The sequence below is a fragment of the Cherax quadricarinatus genome, chromosome 31 (assembly GCF_038502225.1).
Source record: "Cherax quadricarinatus isolate ZL_2023a chromosome 31, ASM3850222v1, whole genome shotgun sequence".
NCBI classification, from domain to species: domain Eukaryota; kingdom Metazoa; phylum Arthropoda; class Malacostraca; order Decapoda; family Parastacidae; genus Cherax; species Cherax quadricarinatus.
Window position 1 is genome coordinate 6,189,320 of NC_091322.1, and position 26,170 is coordinate 6,215,489.

Below are 26,170 nucleotides of genomic sequence, written 5' to 3' on the forward strand. Positions count from 1 at the left end.
GTGTTGCATCTGATTACCCTAAATCCTTCCAAGTTGAAAACTTAATAATGTAACTTTTGAACGCTTTCAAACTTGATGTGTTTGTGTATTTTAGGATATTGGTCTTCTTGGTCTTAAATATTAAAAAAAAATTGAGCTGTCTTAATTTACCATTTTTTATTGAAAAAAATTTTTGATACTAGTTTCCTTATGATGACTTGTGAATGCCTCTTCTTTTTCCCTTCAAATCTTTAGCACGAATATTTAATTTCATTATCTTATGCCGCACTCTGAACTATTCCAGTCGTGTGTATTGAGGCATTAAGGATTGGGGCTATAGAATACTGGGATGCCTTTATCGGATCACGCAATGCATCTAGTTTCGTCTCTGTTGTAGCACAAGAGAATGCAAATGAAATCCCAGAAATCAATTGGTATATAGGTCGGGACGAAAATAAATTATGTGACTAGTGACTAGTCACACGGTTCTCAGACAGCTAACTACATTGAAATTAGACTAGTTACCAGATACTGGAGAGCTGTTTTCAAGGGTTCTAATGGAATGTAAGGAGAAACCCAGCAAACAATTAGTTAGGTATGGCTGGCTGGTGAGCATCTGTCAGTGTGCATAAATGGTGAGAAATAAGAAAGGGGACACATTACTTGTGATATGTCACAGGGGACAATTGTTGTTCACAATATACGTAAACGACATAGATGAGGGAATATGTAACGACATCAAGTCTGCGTATGACACTAAAACAGGTCGTCAGATTATTTCTGATGAGGACTCTAGAATGATATGGGATGATTTGGATAAGTTGATGATGTTGCCGGAGATGTGGCAGATGCATTTTGGTGTGGAGAAATATAAGAGACTAATCCTAGGAAAAGAAAATAATAACGGTACTTATAAGGTAAATAATATAATCTTAGCCATACTGAATGCGAAAAAGATTTAGGAGTTCTGGTTAGCAAGGATGAACGTCCCCGCGGCCCGGTCTGTGACCAAGCCTCGCGATATATAATGATTCCCAACATACTGCCAGTAATGAGTTATATAATGATTTAATACATGCTGTCAGTAGTAGCTGTGAAATATAATGAATTATCTGGACTTCGTACATACTCGTGTTTATTTAAATCATTTTTTGAGACTGTAGTATGCAGAATTGATTAAGGTTAAATGTACATGTGGCGACATCAGAGGAGGATAAATGAACTCTCCGTCACTGTATTCTTCAGTGTAGCAGAATAAAAGAATATTGAATTAATACTACATACATTTATGAGCAGTTTTAAGGAGTGATTACTAAAAGAATATTCTTAACTGCATAGGCGGTGATACATGTTCACTTAAACAGCCAAGGATGGAGGTCGTATCGCTAATGGCATGTCAGTTATCCGGACCATAATGTACTGATTTAATGGCGGTATGTTCACTCACAAGATGAGTAACGTTACTCGACAAATTCTCCTTTCTGGGCAAAATCTAAAACAACTCTTGTGAAGAGTACACAGTTATCGTATTATAAACCGTAAGAAAATTTCTGTAGTTATACATTTACGGGAAAGCGGTTTAATTAATAGTCAGGGACACACAGCACCCCATCAACGGGAGGTGGTCGGGTTTGATCCGAGAAAGGCAATGATAGCTCCGGTTCCGTTGCGTCATTATTAGCCCTTCTCCAGCATCAACTCACTTTAGTAACACACAGTACAGAGTTTTAGCTTTGGAACATACACAACATTTCTTGTTTAAATGTTCTGGCTGTAGCACACGACCAAACACGTAGCTTTTCATTTTAATACAATGTTTTATCATATATTAAGATTATATTACCACTCTGGGTGTGTTGGGTACTGATTTTGTCTTACTGGGTCGAAAATGGTACTCCATGAGGAGTGGTAATGAACTATGTAACTTCCAGTGTACAACTATATTTATCATATAGACTTAACAATTATTAATGTCAATAACTTGGCTAACGACAAGGTTGGATATACTCAAAATTGTCACATAATTTGCTTTCTAAGAGTAATCACACACAAATAACCCGGACATAGAAGAGAGAAGCTTACGACGACGTTCAAGTCCGACCTCTTTTATGTGCGGGTTATTTGTGTATTGTTCCAGTCACGGTATTGTGCCTTGTTTTGGTTATCTAAGACTAATCACCTCTGTCACATAAAATATGAAATACAGTACATTTTAATAGACACTGTAGTGTTAAAAAGCATCGTGTTATACAAACAAAAGTTGTCTCACTTCGGCCACTACATTAACATCATATTCTCTGACAGTAAATGTTAATGTGATTAATTAGACAGGTGAAAATTCCACATCCAGACTTTTAATGCTATGACCAACAGGTGAAGATACCTGAAGTATCACCTGTGTTTCTCACAGTGTATCATGTGTCAGTCAGGTTTTATAGATAACGAGTAACATACTGTACTCACCTATTTGTGGTTGCAGGGGTCGAGTCTTAGCTCCTGGCCCCGCCTCTTCACCGGTTGCTACTGGGCCCTCTCTCTCCCCGCTCCATGAGCTTTATCAAACCTCGTCTTAAAACTGTGTATGGTTCCTGCCTCCACTACGTCATTTTCTAGGCTATTCCACTGCCTTACAACTCTATGACTGAAGAAATACTTCCTACTATCTCTCTGACTGTGTGTGTGTGTGTGTGTGTGTGTATGTGTTGCCGAAAAGGTTAAACTTGCGATTTTGGCTTAAATTGCAACGCTCTTCTTGCCTAATAAGGCAAGCTAAAATTTGTGTATGAAATAATTTCACAAAAGGTCATTCTCAGTCTAACGAAAAAAATATATTTCATTGTGTTTGTTTATTATTAAATTATTGTAAACTTATCTAAAATATATTTAGTTGGAGTAGGGTAAATTAAATTAAGCTTGTTATAATAAGGTTAGGTAAGTTTTCTAAGGTTCTTTTGGTGCAAAATTATTAATTTTTACATTAACATAAATTAAAAAAAATATATCATTAAACGTATAAGAGAAAATTTTAGAAATGATTTAATTTTAAATGAGTTCTTGCTAATTAACCAGTTTTACCTATTCGGCACGACACACACACACACACACACACACACACACACACACACACACACACATATATATATATATATATATATATATATATATATATATATATATATATATATATATATATATATATATATATATATATATATATATATAAAGACGTAATGAACGAATGTCACTGAATAAACTGAAGAATGGACGGGGACCGAACCGTGGTTTTGGCACTGGGCTTAACTTTGTCGTCACTTTCGATATGCTGTAGCTTCCAGCATTTTGATTCTCAGTGAGGTTGATAGTAATCACTGAGGCTGCCCAGTACTTTCGACATATAAGACTGGGTTCGGCAGTGATAAGTTGCGCCTCTTTCCAATTCGTGAAATATCATCACACAATTTCTGTGGAAGACAGAGATGTTGTTTGAGTCGCCTCTGTTACTGGAGTATTTATGTTCACTAAAGCGGATAGATTTTTACCTCTCTCCCGTACATAATTTTTGTTAGAGTATGCACAAAGGAGAGACGCCTGCTGTGGAAGCCAGGTATGCAGGATTATGTTACATAGAGATGTCCTTGATATGGGCCGGTGTTCTTGGCAACGTCCCCACATGGGAGCAATAAAAACTGCTTAGTGGAAGGTTCCACCGGGGTTTTGTTGAGGGTACCTTGATTCTTGACCCTTTTGCCCTGAATGAAGAAAGAGGGACAGTGGAGATGTTTGAAATCTTTTGTTACAAAGGTACTCTTCATTTCAAGAGGAAAAAAAAAAGGCTGGAAATAACTCTTAAGAAGCATCTTTTGTTTTGTGTGTCATTGTGTGAATAAAAGTGTATAATAAATTGACTCTTGTTGATCTCCATTTTGTATGATAGAAGTGATCGAAATCCCAGAAAATTAGGTACAAAAATTTCTGAAATAGGAACATAAATCGAAGATAAATACCATTAGATTGGTATGGTTTGTTTTGTATGATGTTTCATGTCACAGTCTTATGTCATATCTCAACATCTTTTAAAATTTTAGCAGCTCCAAGAAAATTCTAATTTATTACAAAAAAATTTTAATCACATGATGGCGTATTATCCTACTTTTCTTAATAAGAAGTTTTAACCGATTTTTTTCCATATTGCGTTGGATTAATGGGGGATGACCTCGATAACCCACTATGATAACATGAACGTAAAAAAGTGTGTGTATGGAGCAACTTGCAATGTGGACAGACTGGTGTTGTAGTGGCCAGACTTAGGCTTGGTTACAAGTACTTCTGACACTTTGGCAGACACACAGATGATCAAACCAAAGTATGTGGCCAACCTTATGGTCACTATCTTGAACACTATGTTCTTTATTGTTCAGTCATCGAGAATATAAGAGATAGTAAATTAACCTATGTGATACATGTATGTCAAGATATATTGAGCAAAGTTCCTAAATATGCTTGCATCAGATAAGTGAACTGTAGATATAAATCCAGATGTACTCTTGTAAGCCCCTTCAGGGCCTAGTTCCTAGGCCTTTTGTATATACATATGTTCTTGGGCTGCCGTCCACAGGGTATATATGGGGTACACAATAAACTAGGCACTTCGGTGGCAAAACCAAAATCGTTGGGTTTAACTTCTTGTGAGTGGAAGAAATTAAATACGGTATTTGTGATGCTATTCGCCCAGCTGTGCTGGAAAATATTTTCTGTAAATCTGAATACAGAATTAGACTTATTATGGTGGTTATTAGTTTGATTATTAATTGATCAGACCAATGTAAATAAGAGCTAAATATCCCTGAAGCGAGGTTCCTCAGTGCTGGTGAGAGGCTCCTCGCTTTGTTGGATCGAACCTGATTGTCTCCCATTCCCCCAGTGTGACCCGTACGGTTTACCGATTCTCCCTAAATATAATTGCAAAGACATGTAAACAAATTAATAAACTTATGTCACAGTGTTACTGCATGTATTTATTCTTAATTGTTTTTGCCATCTCAAAGAAACTCATTTTTGAGAAATGAATGAATTTCGAACCCGAGCAGCGGTAGTTCTAAGACTGTTAGTCCGTCACACTATTTACACAAATATCCCGCACATAGGAGAGAGAAGCTTACGATGACGAAACGTCGTCATACGAAAACGAAACGTCGTCATACGAAAACGAAACGTCGTCATAATCTTCTCTCTCCTATGTGCCGGTTATTTGTGCATTGTTCCAGTCACGGTATTGTGTTTTTTTTTATTCTTTCATCACATTATTTATTCTTTTGTAAGGAATCATAAGGATTCTCCAACCAGAAACTGTTCTTTACTAAGTGTTAGTGAAGCCACAGTTACGACACAGTCACGGAGTTTTTAATAGAGCACCATCCACCAGACCTATAGCCAAGCTCTGGTTCTACCTTGAAGGACACAAGACTTGCTCATGGCTCTACGTTGGGTTGGGGATATATCACAAAGTCTTGTGATTGGGGAGTAGTTTTTGTTTGCACAAACCTTTGTAGCAACAGCAGTTTCTGGTTTGGAGAGCCATCATGAGCCCTTATAACAAGATGTCCAACATTAGGGGCTGGTACTCTTAGGACTGAAGATGAATGGTACAGAGAACCGACACGTTGACAAATTAGACTCTTAGGACTACTGGACAGCAAGTTCAGAGTGCTGGACACATCTACCCTGATAAAATCATAGGTACCCAGTTAGTGATAGTAATCAAGATGACAAAAAGCCAAATATTCTCATATCATGAGAAGCTGTAGCCTGATACTTGTCATCTGACTCCATATCTACTGTAAATAAAAGGTATATGTTGTTTATATAGTCTTATTCCTTAAAGAATTTTTTTAATGATTATTTTCATTATAGACAAAAATATGGTGTTACTGTAATGAAGGTAAATAATGAGACCATTCTTGGTGTTAATTTGATAAATACAAATACTCGAGGGCTCTGGTGGCCTGGTGGTTAACGCTCTCGCTTCACACGGTGAGGGCCAGGGTTCGATTCCCAGCCAGAGTAGAAACATTGGACGTGTTTCTTTCCACCTGTTGTCTATGTTCCCCATCAGTAAAATGGGTACCTGGGTGTTAGTCGACTGGTGTGGGTCGCATCCTGGGACACTGACCTAAGGAGGCCTGGTCACAGACCGGGCCGCGGGGGCGTTGACCCCCGGAACTCTCTCCAGATAAACTCTCCAGATAAATACTACAGTGTACAGAAAGACCACATTTCCACATTTAGTGCTTCGATCTCAACGTTTTATCTTCTGCTTCTGTATTGATTAAGGAAAATGCTGCAAAAACATTAATAGATGCTATTCCTTGTCTTCTGCTTGGTATAAATTTGACAAATAAAATTTTGGACGAGATTTTTCTTGTGTAATACGGTAATTATTAACTCATTATTAAAAAAAGACTATTAAAAACCTTTGATTTCGATAATGAATTGTTACACACTACACTATGGCTACATTTCCTAAAGTTGCTCGTTACATTAATTTCCTTTCTATGGACAATAAAGTTATTATATTAGGAAATAGTGTCTGAAATTATTGCAAATAACTTACCCACATATTAATTATATTTGTTAATCCTGTAACTGTTAGTAGTCACCTCAAGTATTTAAGAATCCACTTGTGCTAGATCTGGGCACAAATGTTATTTATGAGTTTACCTATCAAATCACATAACGGGAATGGTTTGAACCCATGGCAGGCAAGTCCTAAAACATATTTGTTTGCAATCGTGTTTTTACGATTTCGTGAGTTATTAGTTTAGTTGGTGTAGCTGTAATGCTAGATACAGTGGGAGTATATTTAGAAGCATCTAAACTACAGGATTCATTCTAGTTACTTAGAAAAATGTAGCTAGTAGCACATTACGAAACTAGATTTGGTATTTTTTAAGTTTAAATTAGGGAGATCAAATCTGGACTCAGTGACTAGACATCAAAATAATTATCTTCCCCGTGTTGGTTTAACTTTCTTGTTGACCTCGATGTTTCCACCGTGTGTCTTAGTTTCTTCTCGCCCTCGCTAGAGGCAGCATGCTCCTAAGATGCCTCTCTAGTTTTCTAGTTCTTATATTTCAGACAGTTTTAGTATTTATAACTGATCACAATGTTGCCTTATTTTTGCTACATGAGCTGTGATTCTCTTTCTCAGATCCTGATAGTGGTTCTCTCTCTCTCTCTCTCTCTCTCTCTCTCTCTCTCTCTCTCTCTCTCTCTCTCTCTCTCTCTCTCTCTCTCTCTCATATGTATGCAGTAATCGCTAACAAGTGATACAAAATTCAAAACAGCCACGGTGGGAGTTGAATGATAGCTCTAGGCTTTTCGTGTTGCAATCAACACATCAGGAGCTTGCAATGTTGCAAAAAAGAGGAGGAGGTCCAAGCTAATACGATCACAGGAAGTGCGTTTGCTTGAATGAGGCAGAAGGCAGGAAGTGCCCCCAGGCATACCAATACCCATAGCCAGAAAGAATGAATATTATAGCATTAGGAAACAGTCAGCCCACAAGCATTGATACTGTAGTAGTAACATAGTGAACGTGACATGGCAATTATCAAAAATTCGATCAGATTACGACATGATATAAATGACTTTAAATACCAAATATAGATATCACTGGCGCACAAACAGGTGCAGAAACTTCTAAGATATTTATCTTAGAAGTTTCTGCACCTCTAGAAAACGGGTCCATTTAAAGGGAGACATCTATAATTTATCCAAAGGGACATATCCATAGTTTATCTGACCCACAGGGTTTTCAGGCAGACTCTGAATATTATATGAATGACTTCACATGCCAAATATAGATAGATCTGGTAATTGTCTTAGTAATTTTTGCACCCATAGAAAAGCCGTCCATTTAAAGGGGGGCATCTGTAATTTATCCCAAGGCGGCCATAGTTTATCCCACAAGATTTCTGCAACAATGCAACCTCCTGATGTGTTGATTGCAACACGAAAGTCCTAGAGCTATCATTCGACTCCCCCCTTGGTTGTTTTGCATATACATATATACATACAGGGGTTGGACAACGTAATATGAATACCTTGTTCTTTAATATTTTATTTTATTTTCAATATTAGTTGGTTATCTATTTGCTGCTAAAACAGCACCAGTTTGTGGAGGAATTGATTCATATAGCACTTGAACACACTGTTCTAACCCTTGCTGTTCCAATTGACACTACAGATGCTCGATAATATTTAGATCCGGCGATGGTGGTGGCCAATCTATGTGTTCAACTTCATTTTTATGTTGCTCATGTCAGTTTTGAACAACTCTAGTGGTGTGAACTGGTGCATTATCGTCTTGGAAGATAGCGTAAAAAGGGACCTGTAAAACATTTAAATTGATTATTTAATCGTTCGACAGTTCCATCAAGAGGTGTTTATGTTTTGTTTATGTTTATGTTTATGTTTTGTATGTGTGTGTGTGTATGTATGTATATCGCTGGCAAGATTATATTTTGTGAACATATTGTTGAAGGTGGAAGATGTTGAGAATTGTAAGGATGTAACACGCATGTTTCTCTGCAGGTCGAAGTACGAGCAAATGGCGGCCCGATGCGACAGCGATGGACGTGGAGATGAGCACTAAGGATAAGTGTCGTCTCTTCAGCGAACCCAACCACGATTCCATGGAGTTCTACAGCCCCCTCTACCCCGACCAATACCCAAAGAACACTGAGTGTATCCTCAGTCTTGAAGGTGAGTCCTCTGATCCCCAGTAAGTACAACCATCACCATGGGCATTACTGCAGCCGGTATACCCAGCTGTTACCACAGTATCCCATCCATTGCATCTACCAGTGGAAGTAATCACAACAAAACGCGTGACTGCAAATATAAAAAAATACCTCGTTGAACCAAAAATATCAGGAAAACCTGAACTCAGGCCTATATTTTTCACTGCAACAATCAGCACAATCTGAACTACAATCACTAACAAAATGCTCTGCTAATATCACAACTACTGCTTTTACCATCACCATCACAGACTACCACACCCAGCAGTATAATGTGATCCCTTACTGGCAATGTTTCGCCCATATACTGGGCTTTATCATGACACAAACAGATCAATCTGGAGAAGCTCTGAGCATGTAAAGAGTGCAGGTCAATTTTTTTTTTATATTTTATTGAGAGCACATCTTGTACAAACAAAATACATATATATATAGTATAACACTGTGGAGAACAATAAGTATATACATAAATTATCACACACGCACACGTTGTTGGACACAGGAGAAGCAACCCGTCACAGACAAAAACAAAAACGAAAGACCATCAAGCACACTATACATCACTTAAGCAACCTATCAGTATATATAAGAAAAGCACATGAAATTATCACACCATACTCATGTAGGTGTAAGTACAAGAAACAGCACACACATATATTATTGTAAAAGAAACGCACATTCCTATAAAAAAAAAACCTTTCTTGGGAGTAAGTCTTACAAAAGTATCTGTGTCCGCCGGAGGTACACACACCTCCGCCGGAGGTACACACACCTCCGCGAAATACACTGGCCACAATTACTAAATTATCATATTGTTGTACACATACATAGATATATCATCATGCATAGTAAAGGCTATCAACAAATCAAGTTCACAGCACTGGCTTCCATAACCTAATGCGAACACATAAATAAAAACTACTCTATCACAACCTTTTCACTGCACAAAAGTCAACGTGCAAAGCAAAGGTGCATACAAGAGACACTATCAAGTTGCAAATTCAGTCTCTCCAACACTCCTTACCCCCCCCCCTCTTAACCCCCCCCCCCCCATTTGGGCAACCGACCACTTTCTCTCATCATTACACATAACCCTGTCACACAGTCTTGCAGCCGTACATGAGCATATAACCTGTCACAGCGCGACAGTTTCACAATCACTACGATCCTCACCCAAGCATCCTTACAGAATACATGCGTACATTACCTCTAAAAAAATATACACCTCCACCCTCTAATATATGTGTGAGGGTAAGTGACCAAGCAAGTGCAAGGCCATATATACTTAGAGAGTAATGCAGACATCATCCCGTGGGACATGTATGCAAAAGTATAAACCGATAATCCCCACACCCAAACTGGATGGCACTTTTATTCCGGCTGTCATCACACTTACATCCTAACACCTCCGGATGCAACATCCCAGCAATTCCAGGAACAGCTGTTAAAAATTGACCACTGTCTGGAAAACCTTCCAGCTCCTGCACCCAACATCTTGCTCCTGGGGGATTTCAGCCTAAGGCACCTAAAATGGAAGAATATAGCAAATAATATTGTTGCAGTAATAACACCAGGAGGCAGCTCTGATGAAAACTCACACTCACGCGAGCTTTTAAATCTCTGCACAAAATTCAATTTAAACCAGCAAATAATAGAGCCTACTAGACTGGAGAATACACTAGACCTCATCTTCACTAACAATGATGATCTGATAAGAAATGTCACCATATCAAAAACAATATACTCAGATCACAACATAATTGAGGTTCAGTCATGTATGCGCGGAGCCCCAGACCGACATAATGAGATTAGTCACGAGGGAGCATTCACCAAATTCAACTTCAATAACAAAAACATAAAGTGGGACCAAGTAAACCAAGTCCTAACCGATATAAGCTGGGAAGATATACTAAGCAACACAGACCCCAACTTATGCCTAGAACAGATTAACTCGGTGGCACTCGATGTATGCACAAGGCTTATTCCTCTAAGAAAAAGGAGGAGTAGATGTAAAACAGAAAGAGACAGGCGCTCCCTTTACAGGCGACGGAAAAGAATAACAGAGCGGCTAAAAGAGGTCAATATATCTGAAATGCGTAGGGAGACACTGGTCAGAGAAATAGCAAGCATCGAACTTAAGCTAAAAGAATCCTTTAGGAGTCAGGAATCGCGGGAAGAACTAAAAGCCATAAATGAAATTGAAAGAAACCCAAAGTATTTCTTCTCCTATGCCAAATCAAAATCGAGAACAACGTCCAGTATTGGGCCCCTACTTAAACAAGATGGGTCCTACACAGATGACAGCAAGGAAATGAGTGAGCTACTCAAGTCCCAATATGACTCAGTTTTTAGCAAGCCGCTAACCAGACTGAGAGTCGAAGATCAAAATGAATTTTTTATGAGAGAGCCACAAAATTTGATTAACACAAGCCTATCCGATGTTATCCTGACGCCAAATGACTTCGAACAGGCGATAAATGACATGCCCATGCACTCTGCCCCAGGGCCAGACTCATGGAACTCTGTGTTCATCAAGAACTGCAAGAAGCCCCTATCACGAGCCTTTTCCATCCTATGGAGAGGGAGCATGGACACGGGGGTCGTCCCACAGTTACTAAAAACAACAGACATAGCCCCACTCCACAAAGGGGGCAGTAAAGCAACAGCAAAGAACTACAGACCAATAGCACTAACATCCCATATCATAAAAATCTTTGAAAGGGTCCTAAGAAGCAAGATCACCACCCATCTAGAAACCCATCAGTTACACAACCCAGGGCAACATGGGTTTAGAACAGGTCGCTCCTGTCTGTCTCAACTATTGGATCACTACGACAAGCTCCTAAATGCACTAGAAGACAAAAAGAATGCAGATGTAATATATACAGACTTCGCAAAAGCCTTCGACAAGTGTGACCATGGCGTAATAGCGCACAAAATGCGTGCTAAAGGAATAACAGGAAAAGTCGGTCGATGGATCTATAATTTCCTCACTAACAGAACACAGAGAGTAGTCGTCAACAGAGTAAAGTCCGAGGCAGCTACGGTGAAAAGCTCTGTTCCACAAGGCACAGTACTCGCTCCCATCTTGTTCCTCATCCTCATATCCGACATAGACAAGGATGTCAGCCACAGCACCGTGTCTTCCTTTGCAGATGACACCCGAATCTGCATGACAGTGTCTTCCATTGCAGACACTGCAAAGCTCCAGGCGGACATCAACCAAATCTTTCAGTGGGCTGCAGAAAACAATATGAAGTCCAACGATGAGAAATTTCAATTACTCAGATATGGTAAACATGAGGAAATTAAATCTTCATCAGAGTACAAAACAAATTCTGGCCACAAAATAGAGCGAAACACCAACGTCAAAGACCTGGGAGTGATCATGTCGGAGGATCTCACCTTCAAGGACCATAACATTGTATCAATCGCATCTGCTAGAAAAATGACAGGATGGATAATGAGAACCTTCAAAACTAGGGAGGCCAAGCCCATGATGACACTCTTCAGGTCACTTGTTCTATCTAGGCTGGAATATTGCTGCACACTAACAGCACCTTTCAAGGCAGGTGAAATTGCCGACCTAGAAAATGAACAGAGAACTTTCACAGCGCGCATAACGGAGATAAAACACCTCAATTATTGGGAGCGCTTGAGGTTCCTAAACCTGTATTCCCTGGAACGCAGGAGGGAGAGATACATGATTATATACACCTGGAAAATCCTAGAGGGACTAGTACCGAACTTGCACACGAAAATCACTCACTACAAAAGCAAAAGACTTGGCAGACGATGCACCATCCCCCCAATGAAAAGCAGGGGTGTCACTAGCACGTTAAGAGACCATACAATAAGTGTCAGGGGCCCGAGACTGTTCAACTGTCTCCCAGCACACATAAGGGGGATTACCAACAGACCCCTGGCAGTCTTCAAGCTGGCACTGGACAAGCACCTAAAGTCAGTTCCGGATCAGCCGGGCTGTGGCTCGTACGTTGGTTTGCGTGCAGCCAGCAGCAACAGCCTGGTTGATCAGGCTCTGATCCACCAGGAGGCCTGGTCACAGACCGGGCCGCGGGGGCGTTGACCCCCGGAACTCTCTCCAGGTAAACCACACTGAATCATCCCTTGTTCAGGTCTAAGCCCATACCACACACATACACATACACACACACACACACACACACACACACACACACACACTCACACACACACACACACACACACACACACACACACACACACACACACACACACACACACACACACACACACATTCACACTCACACTCACACTCACACACTCACACTCACACTCCTGGTGGCGAGCCCACTAGAACCCCGGATGACAGTCCCAATCCTTGCCCCAGCCATGACAACCCTCCCCCCCCCACTACGAAGCTAGTAAGATTCCAACAGTTAAACCACCATAACCTGCGGGGAAGGCTCCCTCCCACCTCGATCCATATATTTCTCTATTCCTGCAAACCGTCCTATAGAAAGTAGCTGCCATTACCCATTTCCTCGCAACCCAATCCCCATTCCCACGAATACCCCATGACACGTACACAAAATCTAACATTAAATATGTCAATGCTCGTTGCGTACTCTCTGGCACCTCTCCCACATCCAAAACTAGCGCTCTCAACACTGGTATGCCCCCCCTCCCACTCGTCTCACTAGCCTACTCATCCAATCCCGAACATTCACACTGCATGATATGCCATATCCTCTCCACCACACACTCCACACCCACTCTCCTCCATTACTCGTCTCACCCGTAGAACCGCTCCTGATGGCAAAATGCCATGCAGGAAACGGAACATAACCTCCCACACCCGAGGCCTGAGCTTCAACTTACGAAAACGACACCAAATATCTCCCCATCCATACATGGGGTATATTCCCTCCAGCAGCACCACCACCCGGCTCCCAATCACTCTCGCCAACACCCCCACACGGATCTTGCCAGGCTCCCAGGCTCCCGTAGGACCATGAGGGTACGCAGCACCTCCTCACATTCCCTCAACTCTGCACCCACATACCACCTCTTCACTCCCTCATGCAAAAGCTTTAACCCCTCACACCCCCCGACTCATACATACTCCCTTTGTAAGTAAATACATTTTACCCAATGCTGCAGATCCAATAACCCTAACCCCCCTGACGTTCCGGCAGCATTATCACCTCCCTCCTCAGCCAATCACACCCAGAACCCCACATAAACTTAAACACCCTCTTTAAGATATTCGCAATTCCTTTCCCCGTTATGGGGTAAACTGCCACCACGTGCCAAACCTTACTGTATAGTAACGTGTTTACCACGATGGCCCTCTGCAACAATGTCAAATGGTGTGGTCGCAAACTCCCCAATCTATGCTGCACCCGTTCCACAGTACGCTCGGAGTTCACCTCTCTCGACTGCACTTGATCCTCCATAAACACTATGCCACATATCTTTAAGCTGTCTACTACCCTCCACTCCACACCAGCATCCTAATCTCCCTGCCAGTTCCAATTTCCCAGCCATAATAAGCATGATTTCTCCACATTGACCCTAATCCCTGTAGCCTCCCCAAAAGTACAAATGACCTCTCCCACCCCTCTCAAACTCTTCCCCTCCTGCACGAGTACCGTCGTATCGTCAACATATCCTACGATCCCCGGCCCACACCCCACCTCCCCTGTCCCCACCCCCCCACAGATATGTGCCTCAATGAGTCTATAAAAAGGGTCCTGAACACAGGCAAACAGAATTTGAGAAAGTGGACATCCTTGCCTGAGGCCCCGCCCCATACATACCGCCTCCCCTACATGGCCATTGATTTGCACATGCACCCGTGCCCATCGATACAATGTCTCCACCCATTCTGCGACTTCTTCCCCAAATCCCTGCTTGAGAAGGATCCGCCGCAATGCCTCTCGTTCCACACGGTCATATGCTCCCTGCCAATCCAAAGCAAGTAAGCCCCCCCTTTTCCCCCCAAGCCCTCCACAAACCCCCTAAGACGTCCGTGGCCCTCGATCATAGATCTTCCAGGCAACTGGTATTGCCCTCCCGATACAACACGCCCCACGATGCATTTCAGGCGATTACCCAGTATTTTTGCAAACAATTTATAATCCACACATAGTAAAGAAATCGCCCTATAATCCTTTAGGGTATTCTGGACCTCTCCCTTCGGGACCAGAACAACTACCGCTGTGGCTTGTAATTCCCCCAACACCCCCTTCTCCTTCATGATATTCATTAACTCCACCAGGAATCCACTCATCAACTTCCAATTCTGCAGGTAAAATTCACAGGCAATCCATCTATCCCCGGAGCCTTTCCCATACGCATACTCACCAATGCCCGCCAAACCTCGCCATCATCTATCTCTCCACCCAGCGCTACTTGGTTACTATGCCCCAATGAACATGGCACTAGCTCACAGACATTACGCAAAGCCTCACCTCCCACTCCGCTACTCCCCAAATACTGCTCATACCATGCATCCACATAACCACTCATCCCCTCTGTCGTCCGCAACACTTGCCCCTCCCGATAACCCCCACTTCAGAGTGGACGACTAACCTACCAACCTCAGTGGCTTTCCGACGGTGCTGCTGACCCCGTAAAACACACGCCGATGGTCGATCGCCTCACAACACCTCCTCAACCCCCCCTGCACACGCACCGCATTAAACCATTCATTTTGCAGTGCACGAAGTCTTCCCTTCAACGTTTCTATCTCCTCCACAGGATATAATCCCCTGTGTCCACCTCTTCCATAGCAATCCCTCAACCTACCCTCTAGGTACTGAAGGAGCCCATACGATTGTTGCATTATGCATTTCCCTTCCCTCACATAAAACTGACGTATTCGTCCCTTAGCCACCCCGTCCCACCACCCCAGTAAATCCTCTACACCCCGCCTTTCCTCACTGAGCTCTGCCCACAATGCCTCGAAGCCTCCCTGCCCCTCCTCATTACCCAAAATCCTTGTATTTAGTTTCCAATAGCTCTTGCACCTCCTGGCCAGCCCATCCCACCCCAGGTCAACCACAACCGCCTCCACCATCCGCGAGGACTCTACTCTCACCTGCATTGTGACGTACACCCGATCTAGCCTCGCCGCATATCCATGTCTAACAAAAGTGTGCTCCACCTCCCAAGCCCCACCCCCAAATACCTCACGGAGACACACATCTCTCAGAAGACCACCTAGGATAGTTGAAAAATGCCCCGCCCCACATGGCTCAACATCTCCCCTGCGAATAATACAATTCCAATCCCCCCCACAATAGCAACAGTTGGTAAAGAACGGAAATAATAAACGAGCTCATCCCTCACGAAATCTGCTTTCAGACGTGCATCACTCTCCGCGGGTGCATACACACACACAAATGCCACTCGCTCGCCCATCCACCATCCATCCACTCTTATAATACGCTCCTCACCCCCCCCTTCACTTCTACTAACCACAAATGGGCTCGCCTCCCAGAGTAGGACTCCCACCCCTCCCTTCAAGCGTCCTGTCTGCATCACAAAAGCCCTATATCCATCCACCTCCAATGCACGCCCCACCTTGATATTGTGCTCTTGCACAAAACGACATCCACTCTATGCCGGCACAAGAAACTTGCAAACCATGCACGCTTCACATCCTGACACAAACCATTAATGTTAACTGTCATACACCTTAGGCCAGCGTTGATTTCTTCTCCCTACGCTTTGACACCTTCTTCACAACGCCACCATGTCCTTTCAGACCTCCTTTACGCATGTCTCTACTGGCTGCCCTGACCCCTCCCCGGTCCAGCTCTGGGTCTGAAGTCCCCGAGAGACCACCACCATCTTCCACCACCACTACCTTGCTGGTCCTCTGTGCTGAAGTCAGGACTTCATCCGAATTCAATGTCACAGCCTCACGCTTGCGCGTGACTCCACCCGCTTCCATCCCCACCTCCTGTGATATCTCACGGTGAACCTCCACCTCCACCACATGTCCAACCTTCCCACCATCTGGGCCCATTGCCCCGTGAGACACAACCAAGTCATACACCTTAGGCCAGCGTTGATTTCTTCTCCCTACACTTTGACACCTTCTTCACAACGCCACCATGTCCTTTCGGACCTCCTTTACGCATGTCTCTACTGGCTGCCCTGACCCCTTCCCGGTCCAGCTCTGGGTCTGAAGTCCCCGAGAGACCACCACCATCTTCTTCCACCACCACTACCTTGCTGGTCCTCTGTGCTGAAGTCAGGACTTCATCCGAATCCAATGTCACAGCCTCACGCTTGTGCGTGACTCCACCCGCTTCCATCCCCACCTGTGATATCTCACGGTGAACCTCCACCTTCACCAAATGTCCAACCTTCCCACCATCTGGGCCCATTGCCCCGTGAGACACAACCAAGTCAATGGGCTCATTTTGCTGTCAACACAGGTCTGTAGCATTCCTCAAACCAGCCCTCGTCGCCGACTCACCCTCCCCATCTGACTGGGGAAACAACGAGGTGAGCACCATCTCCAAGACCTCATCGATGGCTTCCTCCGCCGAACCATGCCGTCCCCCACCATCAGGCAAAATGGGTCCTACAGGGCCCCCAGCCACAGGGGCCGTCAGGTCCACACCCGCCACTGCCTCTGCTCGCTCCACCTCCTCACTCCACAGACGACCAGGCCCACGTCCTTCCTGTAGCTCCAGAGCACGTCCAAACTGCCCAGATTCCCCTGCGGCAACACTTTCCAGACCATGAAGTCGAGTCTGTCGTTCACAATACGCAGCAATGTGATCAAAACCACCACAACGCCTGCAGGTCATATGTTGCCCAGCATAGGACACCATGAGCTGAGTCCTGAAGGTCTCCAACATAACATATGATGGTATGGGGTGCCGTATCGTCATTTTTAGCGAAAATGTGCCCTCCGGGAATCCAACATATGCACCTTCTACCCACTTGCCGGGCTGTGCCAGGTGAACGGTCCCGTAGTCCTTGAAAACATTGCGTATGTCCGTTTCATCTGCCTCGAAAGGTACATTTCGCACTCTAACCCAAGTATAATGCCTGGAAACGTCATGAAGGCGGACACTCACCATAGAATTGACGTCCATGCGCACATCCTGGTATTGCTCTACCAGCCTCTCATAGACGCTGTTGTTCAACAACTTGACAAACACCCTGTATGAGCCATTAAGTGCTACACCATATAATTCTTCATCCTGTATACCATACGTATCCCTGATGATTAATGGCAACAGCACGGGAGCAGCTTCTGGCGAAATCGCCCCGCGAACCATCTCAATGCCCACAGTATTTACGCTCCTCCTCACACCCTGCGCCATATTGGAGAAAACAAGAAGTCTTTCAATCACCGAGAGAGGGCAGCAGGCGTACGTCTGCTCACACCAACAGACGAGCAGAGAATCTCAGAGTGCAGGTCATTGCCGGATACGTGGTAGTAGCTGAATTCTTCTCCAGGCTGAGGGACTGACCACCTCAAATACTATTTCACTACTACACCTGCTATCTCTGTATTTGTCTGAAGAAGCCTACTGTCTAAACGAAACTTTTCATCAATAAAGACACCCAACTGTTGCGCATGTGTCTTACTCATCAACTTGTCGGTATTTTGCATAATTTTCAATATAATTAATCTGAGTCTTGGCGTGGATCAGCAGGTTTTCAGTTTTGCTCTCAAACTTTTGCTGTGTTAGGGAAACCATCTCTAAGTTTTCCGGCCAGATGCTCGGCTATGTTGTAGAAGTCATTTTTCTAGTTTGAAATTGTTGAATATTCTGATGAGTGCTGATTCTGGGATTCTGTGTGTCTGAGTGTCTTCTGCAACATAGTTGAACTATTTGTCACGAAGCTTCCAGGTCGTTTTTTCACATAGCAACAGATTTTGAAGAACTCTGGGGAAGACCTGTCGACCCCAATCCAAAGTAGATACTACGTACTCTGTGTCCTCCTTTTATCTAGCATCATACCTGTCTCTTAATGGTCCAAGTCGGACCGAAACATCGTCTTAAGTTTCTTTCTCCTATGTGCAGGTTATTTGTGTATAATACTGTGCTCTTAACATGTTCATCCAGCCTCTCCAGATTTATCTGTTTGTGGCTTTAAAGTCCACTGAGACACGTCAATGAAGAATCACATCATGCTGCTATCTGTGTGTTTTGAAAAGTGTCGGTATTTTCTGCAATTTGCTTTCCACCACAATCAATATTACACCCATCACCACACCTGCCACTACGCTTGCCACCACCACTGCCACCACACCTGCCACCACTACTGCCACCACATCCAACACCACACCTGCCACCACACCCACCACCAAATGTCACCACCCCTGTCACCACACCTGCCACCACCACATCTGTCACCACCACTGTCACCACACTTACCAACCACCACAATCATCACCATAACCAGCCACACCTACCTACCACCACAACAATCACCATAATCAGCCTTACAATCAGTGTTGAAAATATTTATTACATTTGTAATAATAATCCACGTTATTGATTTTTTTTAATTTTAGATGTGATTTGGTTAATTAAATTATTTATTATTATTATTATTAAAGATTCGCCGATATTCTCCCGGCCCGGGCCTTTTCCAAGTGGTGGCCCGGCCTTGGCTCCCTCTTTAGGGAGTGTCTGAGACCTAAGTCTCCCATGGGAGGAGGCACAAGTACCCCCCTCATCTTTGGGACCAATTGTCCCTTCTCTGGTCTGCCATCCCCGCCCCAAGGGAGATAATGGGAATGACAGTCTTGTGAGCTGTAAGCTCCGGCTGTGGCACCTACCCTACGCTAGAAGGGTTAGGCATGGTGTCGATGGTTAATTAAATAATATAGAGTTGGATTTATCTATATTTTGAAATGCTACAAAAGTTGATTTGTGTTCATATATGTTAATATTTTTGTATAGTTAAATATCACATGATCTGTAAAAAATATTTAGGAATTATATTTTTCTGGTAAATTTTATAGGATTTTGAAGAAAAAATTTAATGAATTTTCCAATGTTTCGTTTGGTGTTTTAGTGTTTTTATTTTTCTAATGGTTTATTATGAAATAGATGAGGAAATGTCTGTTTATTTTGGCCTCCATCTAAGGTCCTCTTCAGCAGATAGTCTGCCGAAGAGGACTACTTTTGAAGGTGTTACCACGTGGTGTATGAGCCAATATTGTGTATAATGCTCCCACATGGTGTATGTTTTTACATACTGTATAATGCTCAAACTGGTGTACAATATTCCTATATATCGTATGATGTTCCCACATAACGTAAATTGTTTGATGGTGTTTTGACGTATCAGTATCATCGTATGTGTTATTCTTCATGTAACTTTCTCTTTTCCTTCGCTTTCCCGAGGTTATGATGTGTCCTTGTATGTTCGTGAGAGATTCCTCGTCGCTGTGTAGACTCAATTTCAGCTGACGTCTACAATTTCATACAACTTTTTCATCCTCGTCTCTGACTTTGGGATATTGGTATTGAATTTTCCTGTTAGTTATGCCCGCCACGATTGAGTGTCTTCCAGAGGATGGCTAGTGGGAATGATGTTTTGCTTAGCACCTTGGAGATGTTGGCTGATGTTTTTGTGTCTCAGTGAAGGTCTGTGTGGATATACAGGTATATGATACTGACAAGCAGTGAAAAATAAAAGCAGAATATGTACTTAGTGATTACATTTTGCGTTTTTTTCTGTTGAACGTGGGTGCTTGCGTTCTTGCGCGTGTGTGTGTGTACTCACCTAGTTGTTGTGGTTGCAGGGGTCGAGTCACACCTCCTGGCCCCGCCTCTTCACTGGCCGCTACTGGGTCATTTTTCCTGCTCCATGAGCTTTATCATACCTCTTCTTAAAATTATGTATAGATCCTGCCTCTACTACATAACTTCCCAGACTATTCCACTTCCTGACAACTCTGTGACTGAAGAAATACCTCCTAACATCCCTTTGGTTCATTTGAGTCTTCAACTTCCAACTGTGACCCTTGTTGCTGTGTCCCATCTCTGAAACATTCTGCCTCTGTCCACCTTGTCGATTCCTCTCAGCATTTTATATGTTGTTATCATATCTTCCCCATCTCTCCTGTCTTCCAGTGTCGTCAGGTCGATTTCCCTTAACCTCCGGGACTAGTCTTCTTGCAAACTTTTGCACTTTCTCAAGTTTTCTTAAGTACTTGGCTAGGTGTGGGTTCCAAACTGATGCTGCGTACTCCAATATGGGCCTAACGTACACAGTGTACAAGGTCCTGAACGATAGGGCGAGCCTGAAGGTAGTGAATATATTTAGATATTTGGGAGTGGACAAGCCGGTGGATGAGTTTATAACAGACGAGGTGAATCACAGCATAAACACATTAAAAAATGTAAGTGGATTGTTTTGAGGCATCTGTAGTAAGAAAAAAGGATATTTACGGAGGCAGAAACGGGATATGTAGCAGAGTGTAAGTGGTACCAAACTTGGCGATGAGGAGGCGGCGGAGGCTGGAGGCACTGGATCTGTCATCTTTGAGAGCAGTGTACTGTTTCAATGCTATGCAGAGAATTCGGAATGCAGGAATCAGAAGACGGTGTGGATTACAAAAAGTATTCAGAGAGCAGAAGAGGAGTTTTTGAGGTGGTCTTCTGCATTTCGAGTGGGGCGTAATTGGATGACCAAGTGGAAGTATAAATCCTGTGTAAAAGAAAGGAGACTTGGGGGTCATCCCAGGAAAGGATGGAGGGTGGATGTAAAATTTTTAACTTTTAAGGAGCGTAAGCATTTATCATACATTTATGAGCATGTTGGATCAGAGTGAGATGAGATTACTAGTTCAGAGGTTTTGATATATTGTTGGAGTGAGTGTGGAGGGTAACATTAAGTTAATAAAACATGAGTCCTGAAGGTGGGTAGTAGAATGCCTGCATTCTGAAGGAGGGGTGTGGAAGTTGGAGTTCCCAGAGCCATTTGAATTGTTGATGTCTGGACACTTCAGGCAAGACAGCTTTTACATAAATGATATTGAACGTTTCCTTTATTGGGTTACTCATATATATATATATATATATATATATATATATATATATATATATATATATATATATATATATATAAGAACATAAGAACATAAGAACATAAGAACGAAGGAACACTGTAGAAGGCCTACTGGCCCATGCAAGGCAGGTCCAAGTCTCCTACCGGCTTAAGCCAATGCACCCAACCTAGTCAGGTCAGGTCACATTGACTTAAGGGAGGAACACGGCAACCGACCTGGTAGCACAAGCTATCAGGTCTAACTCACACCCACCCACATCTACTCATGTATTTATCCAACCTATTTTTAAAGCTACACAACGTTCTGGCCTCTATAACGGTATTTGGGAGTTTGTTCCACTCATCCACAACTCTATTACCAAACCAGTACTTTCCTATATCCTTCCTGAATCTGAATTTTTCCAACTTAAAACCATTGCTGCGAGTCCTGTCTAGGCTAGATATTTTCAGCACACTATTTACATCCCCTTTATTTATTCCTGTCTTCCATTTATACACCTCAATCATATCCCCCCTAATTCTACGTCTTTCTAGAGAGTGCAGTTTCAGGGCCCTTAGTCTATCCTCATAGGGAAGGTTTCTGATACATGGGATCAACTTTGTCATCCTCCTTTGTACATTTTCCAGAGAATTTATATCCATTCTGTAATACGGTGACCAAAACTGTGCAGCATAATCTAAATGAGGCCTAACCAAGGATGTATAGAGTTGAAGAACAACCTGAGGACTCCTATTATTTATGCTTCTTGATATGAAGCCAAGGATTCTATTAGCTTTATTGCGAACACTTATGCACTGTTGTCTTGGTTTCAGATTACTGCTAACCAGAACTCCTAAATCTTTTTCGCAATCCGTAATATTAAGATCTACATTATTTAGTTTATATGTGGCATGGTTATTGTCCTGTCCAACATTTAGAACTTTGCATTTGTCTATATTAAACTGCATCTGCCACTTCTCCGACCACTGCATCAGTCTATTCAAATCTTCCTGGAGTGCTCGAATGTCCTCGTCAGAATGAATTCGACGGCCTATTTTGGTGTCATCGGCAAACTTGCCGATGTCGCTCTTTATGCCCTCATCTATGTCGTTTATGTAGATTGTGAACAGCAGGGGGCCCAACACTGACCCCTGTGGAACACCGCTCGTGACGCTTCCCCACTCTGATTTCTCCCCATTTATGCAAACTCTCTGCTGCCTATTTGTCAACCATGCCTCTATCCAGGAAAAAATTTCTCCTCCTATTCCATGTGCTTTAATTTTCCTCAATAGTCTCTGATGTGGGACCCTGTCAAAAGCCTTACTGAAGTCCATATATACAATATCATATTCATTACCATGATCTACCTCCTCAAATACCTTAGTGAAAAAAGTTAATAAATTCGTAAGGCAGGAACGCCCCTTTGTAAAACCATGCTGAGATTCGTTGATTAATTTATGCTTTTCAAGGTGGCTACGAACTGCCTCGGCAATTATTGATTCCATAAATTTTCCCACTATGGAGGTTAGGCTTATTGGTCTATAGTTCGAAGCTAAGGACCTGTCACCTGTTTTGAAAATAGGTATCACATTTGCCATTTTCCACTTATCTGGCACCATGCCAGTTTGTAGTGATATGTTGAAAAGATTAGCCAAAGGTGTGCTAAGCTCCTCTTTACATTCCTTTAGAACCCTTGCATACAGTTCATCAGGGCCTGGGGATTTGTTAGGTTTTAATTTATCTATTTGCCTAAGGACCATGTATATATATATATATATATATATATATATATATATATATATATATATATATATATATATATATATATATATATATAGTCCCATTTCTTCCCTTCCCCCACTTCGTCACCCACTTCCCTCCTTGCCCTCCCATATGCTTCAATCAAATGTTTTGGCCTCGTGTGACTCTTCAACAACCTTGTGCATGCAAAACTGAGGCTTGATATCATTGTCTGCATATCCCTTTCAGTGTTCCCTCTCAGTGGTCCCTTTCAGCGCTTACTTTCAGTAGTCCCTTTCAGTGCTCCTCAGTGCTTACTCTCAGTGATCCCTTTCAGTGCTCCTCAGTGCTTACTCTCAGTGATCCCTTTCAGTGCTCCTCAGTGCTTACTCTCAGTGATCCCTTTCAGTGCTCCTCAGTGCTTACTCTCAGTGATCCCTTTCAGTGCTCCTCAGTGCTTACTCTCAGTGGTCCCTCTCAGTGGACCGCTTTCAGTGCTCTTCACTGGTCCCTCTCAATGCTTACTCATAGTGGTCCCTCTCGGCGGAGCCTCTCAGTGCTCCCTCTTCGTGTGTGTGTGTGTGTGTGTCAGCACAAGCATCTGCAGCTAGTTGCCTGGGTTATATACCCGGTAGGTAACGAAAATGTATTTGTCGAGTTCCAACAGAAGTGCTTTCAATTTGTTTCTGAAGTCCAGTTTAATAGTTATTTGCATAGTGTATTCGCCATGGAAGGCAGTAGTTGAAGTGGAGATTGCAATTTATTCAGGGCTTTTTACACTGCCTTTCACCTTGTCCTGACTACATTTAAATCTTACTCAAGAAATACTCCAGAACTGGTTGACATTTCGTGTGCTGTCTTCCAGACTTAAGCAGATTTTCCTCTGTGGACTTTGACTCCCATACTTTTCGTTGTAGATAACTTGTTTGCCCTTCAGAGGCTGCTTGTTAGTGTGTACATTTGATATTGTAGGTTGAGCAGTTGCATGTGCTGGTTGTCTGCAGATTCTTGTTTGTTCACCTATTTTGTTTGCTTCCATGTGTACCTGTTTATCCGTTGTGCATCCGTTGGACCATTTTGCCTGTCAGTCTGCCTGTTGTGTTAGATTATCAGTTGTATTTATTTTACAATGTATATGTGCATCTGCTATATTGCTTACCTACTGTGTACCTGTTATGTTTACCTTTTGCGCACCTGTTTTGTTTACCTGTTGTGGTAACTGTTTACGTGTACTTGTCGGGATGTTTGCTTACCTTGAGAGGGATGGAGCTTCAAAGTAAGATAATCTTTCATGTACCATTTTTAAAACATTACAACATTTGCCCCGTAGCATTCAGTGTGTAAAAGCGTCCTGGTAAATAATACCATAATGGATGTCCCCCCCCCAAAAAAAAAATCTCAAAACCATTTATTTAATGGATGAGAAAAGAATGGGCCACTCAAAATTCAAAATATTATTCAGTCTCTAAACATGGTGAGAATCATCTCTTGTTGTTGACGAGGGACGAGAGATGAGCAGCTCGCCCACAGTGTGAGAATGAAAAGAATAACAATATTTTTCATGTATATACAGTTAACACAAGCATCGAGGGGCTGGGAAAGCCTAGAGAGAAAGAAAGAGAAAGCTGGACACTAACAGCTGTAGATGGATCTCCACTAGGCTATCGAGAAAGCTGGACACTAAGAGCTGTAGATGGATCTCCACTAGGCTATCGAGAAAGTTGGACACTAACAGCTGTAGATGGATCTCCACTAGGCTATCGAGAAAGCTGGACACAAACAGCTGTAGATGGATCTCCACTAGGCTATCGAGAAAGCTGGACACAAACAGCTGTAGATGGATCTCCACTAGGCTATCGAGCAGCGCTGCAATATGTTACTGGTGTACACTGAAAAAGCAATACAGCGTAGTGCAGACACTTCAAATAGACAAGGCAATCAAGCTTCATTACTGCTGCCACTGCAATGCCTCGATATGAAGACCCTTGAGTGTACTATTTGTCACGTGTGTTGTATTGGTAACAAATTGCGATGTAGTAGTGGCTTCTGAGCGCCATTCCTGTGCCATGGCATCTTGTCACTCCTTAAATTAGAAAAATAGGTTATTTGAAGGGTGTGAATAAGAATTACTGCCATATGAGTTTACATAATTATTATACTTCTAAAATTCCCTGCAGATAAGTTATCTATAGCCACACACACTATCAGTAATCCCCATCAAATTGGTGGGCGCCCAGACTTAAACCTACCTCAAGAGAGAAATTAAAATGTTGAATAAGAAAAGCCAGTAGATTTTAAAATTAAAACTGTGAGAGATTCATATATCAATCCAAACGGCTTCCTTCTGGTATATAAGAATAAGTTTAGTGAAAAGATAGTCCCTCTGAAATGTAGCTCGGGTCAACTTTCTGCAAATGACAAAGAAATGTGTACATAATTTAAGACTTGTTTCCTATACTTTTACAGAAGAGGAGTTAAACTAAATTCCAGAAATGAATAATTATATAGTTCAGGTAATCAGTCTCTCAAGGCTGAGAGACTGATTACCTCCAACTCCTTCTCATCTTCCACATTTCATCGCTGTTGGACTGAGGAAGCCACAATAAAGATTCCCAGATGGTGCAAAAAG

General features: G+C 42.5%; 1 protein-coding gene across 1 annotated transcript in view; it reads left to right on the top strand.

Annotated features, from left to right (window-relative positions):
• Positions 1 to 26,170, top strand: part of LOC128697797 (neuropilin and tolloid-like protein 2) — a 424,451-nt gene that overhangs the window by 319,224 nt on the left and 79,057 nt on the right. Inside the window, exon 2 of the mRNA XM_070090161.1 lies at positions 8,572 to 8,742. Within this exon, the coding sequence (XP_069946262.1) occupies positions 8,572 to 8,742 (171 nt within the window). The remainder of the gene's footprint in view (positions 1 to 8,571; positions 8,743 to 26,170) is intronic.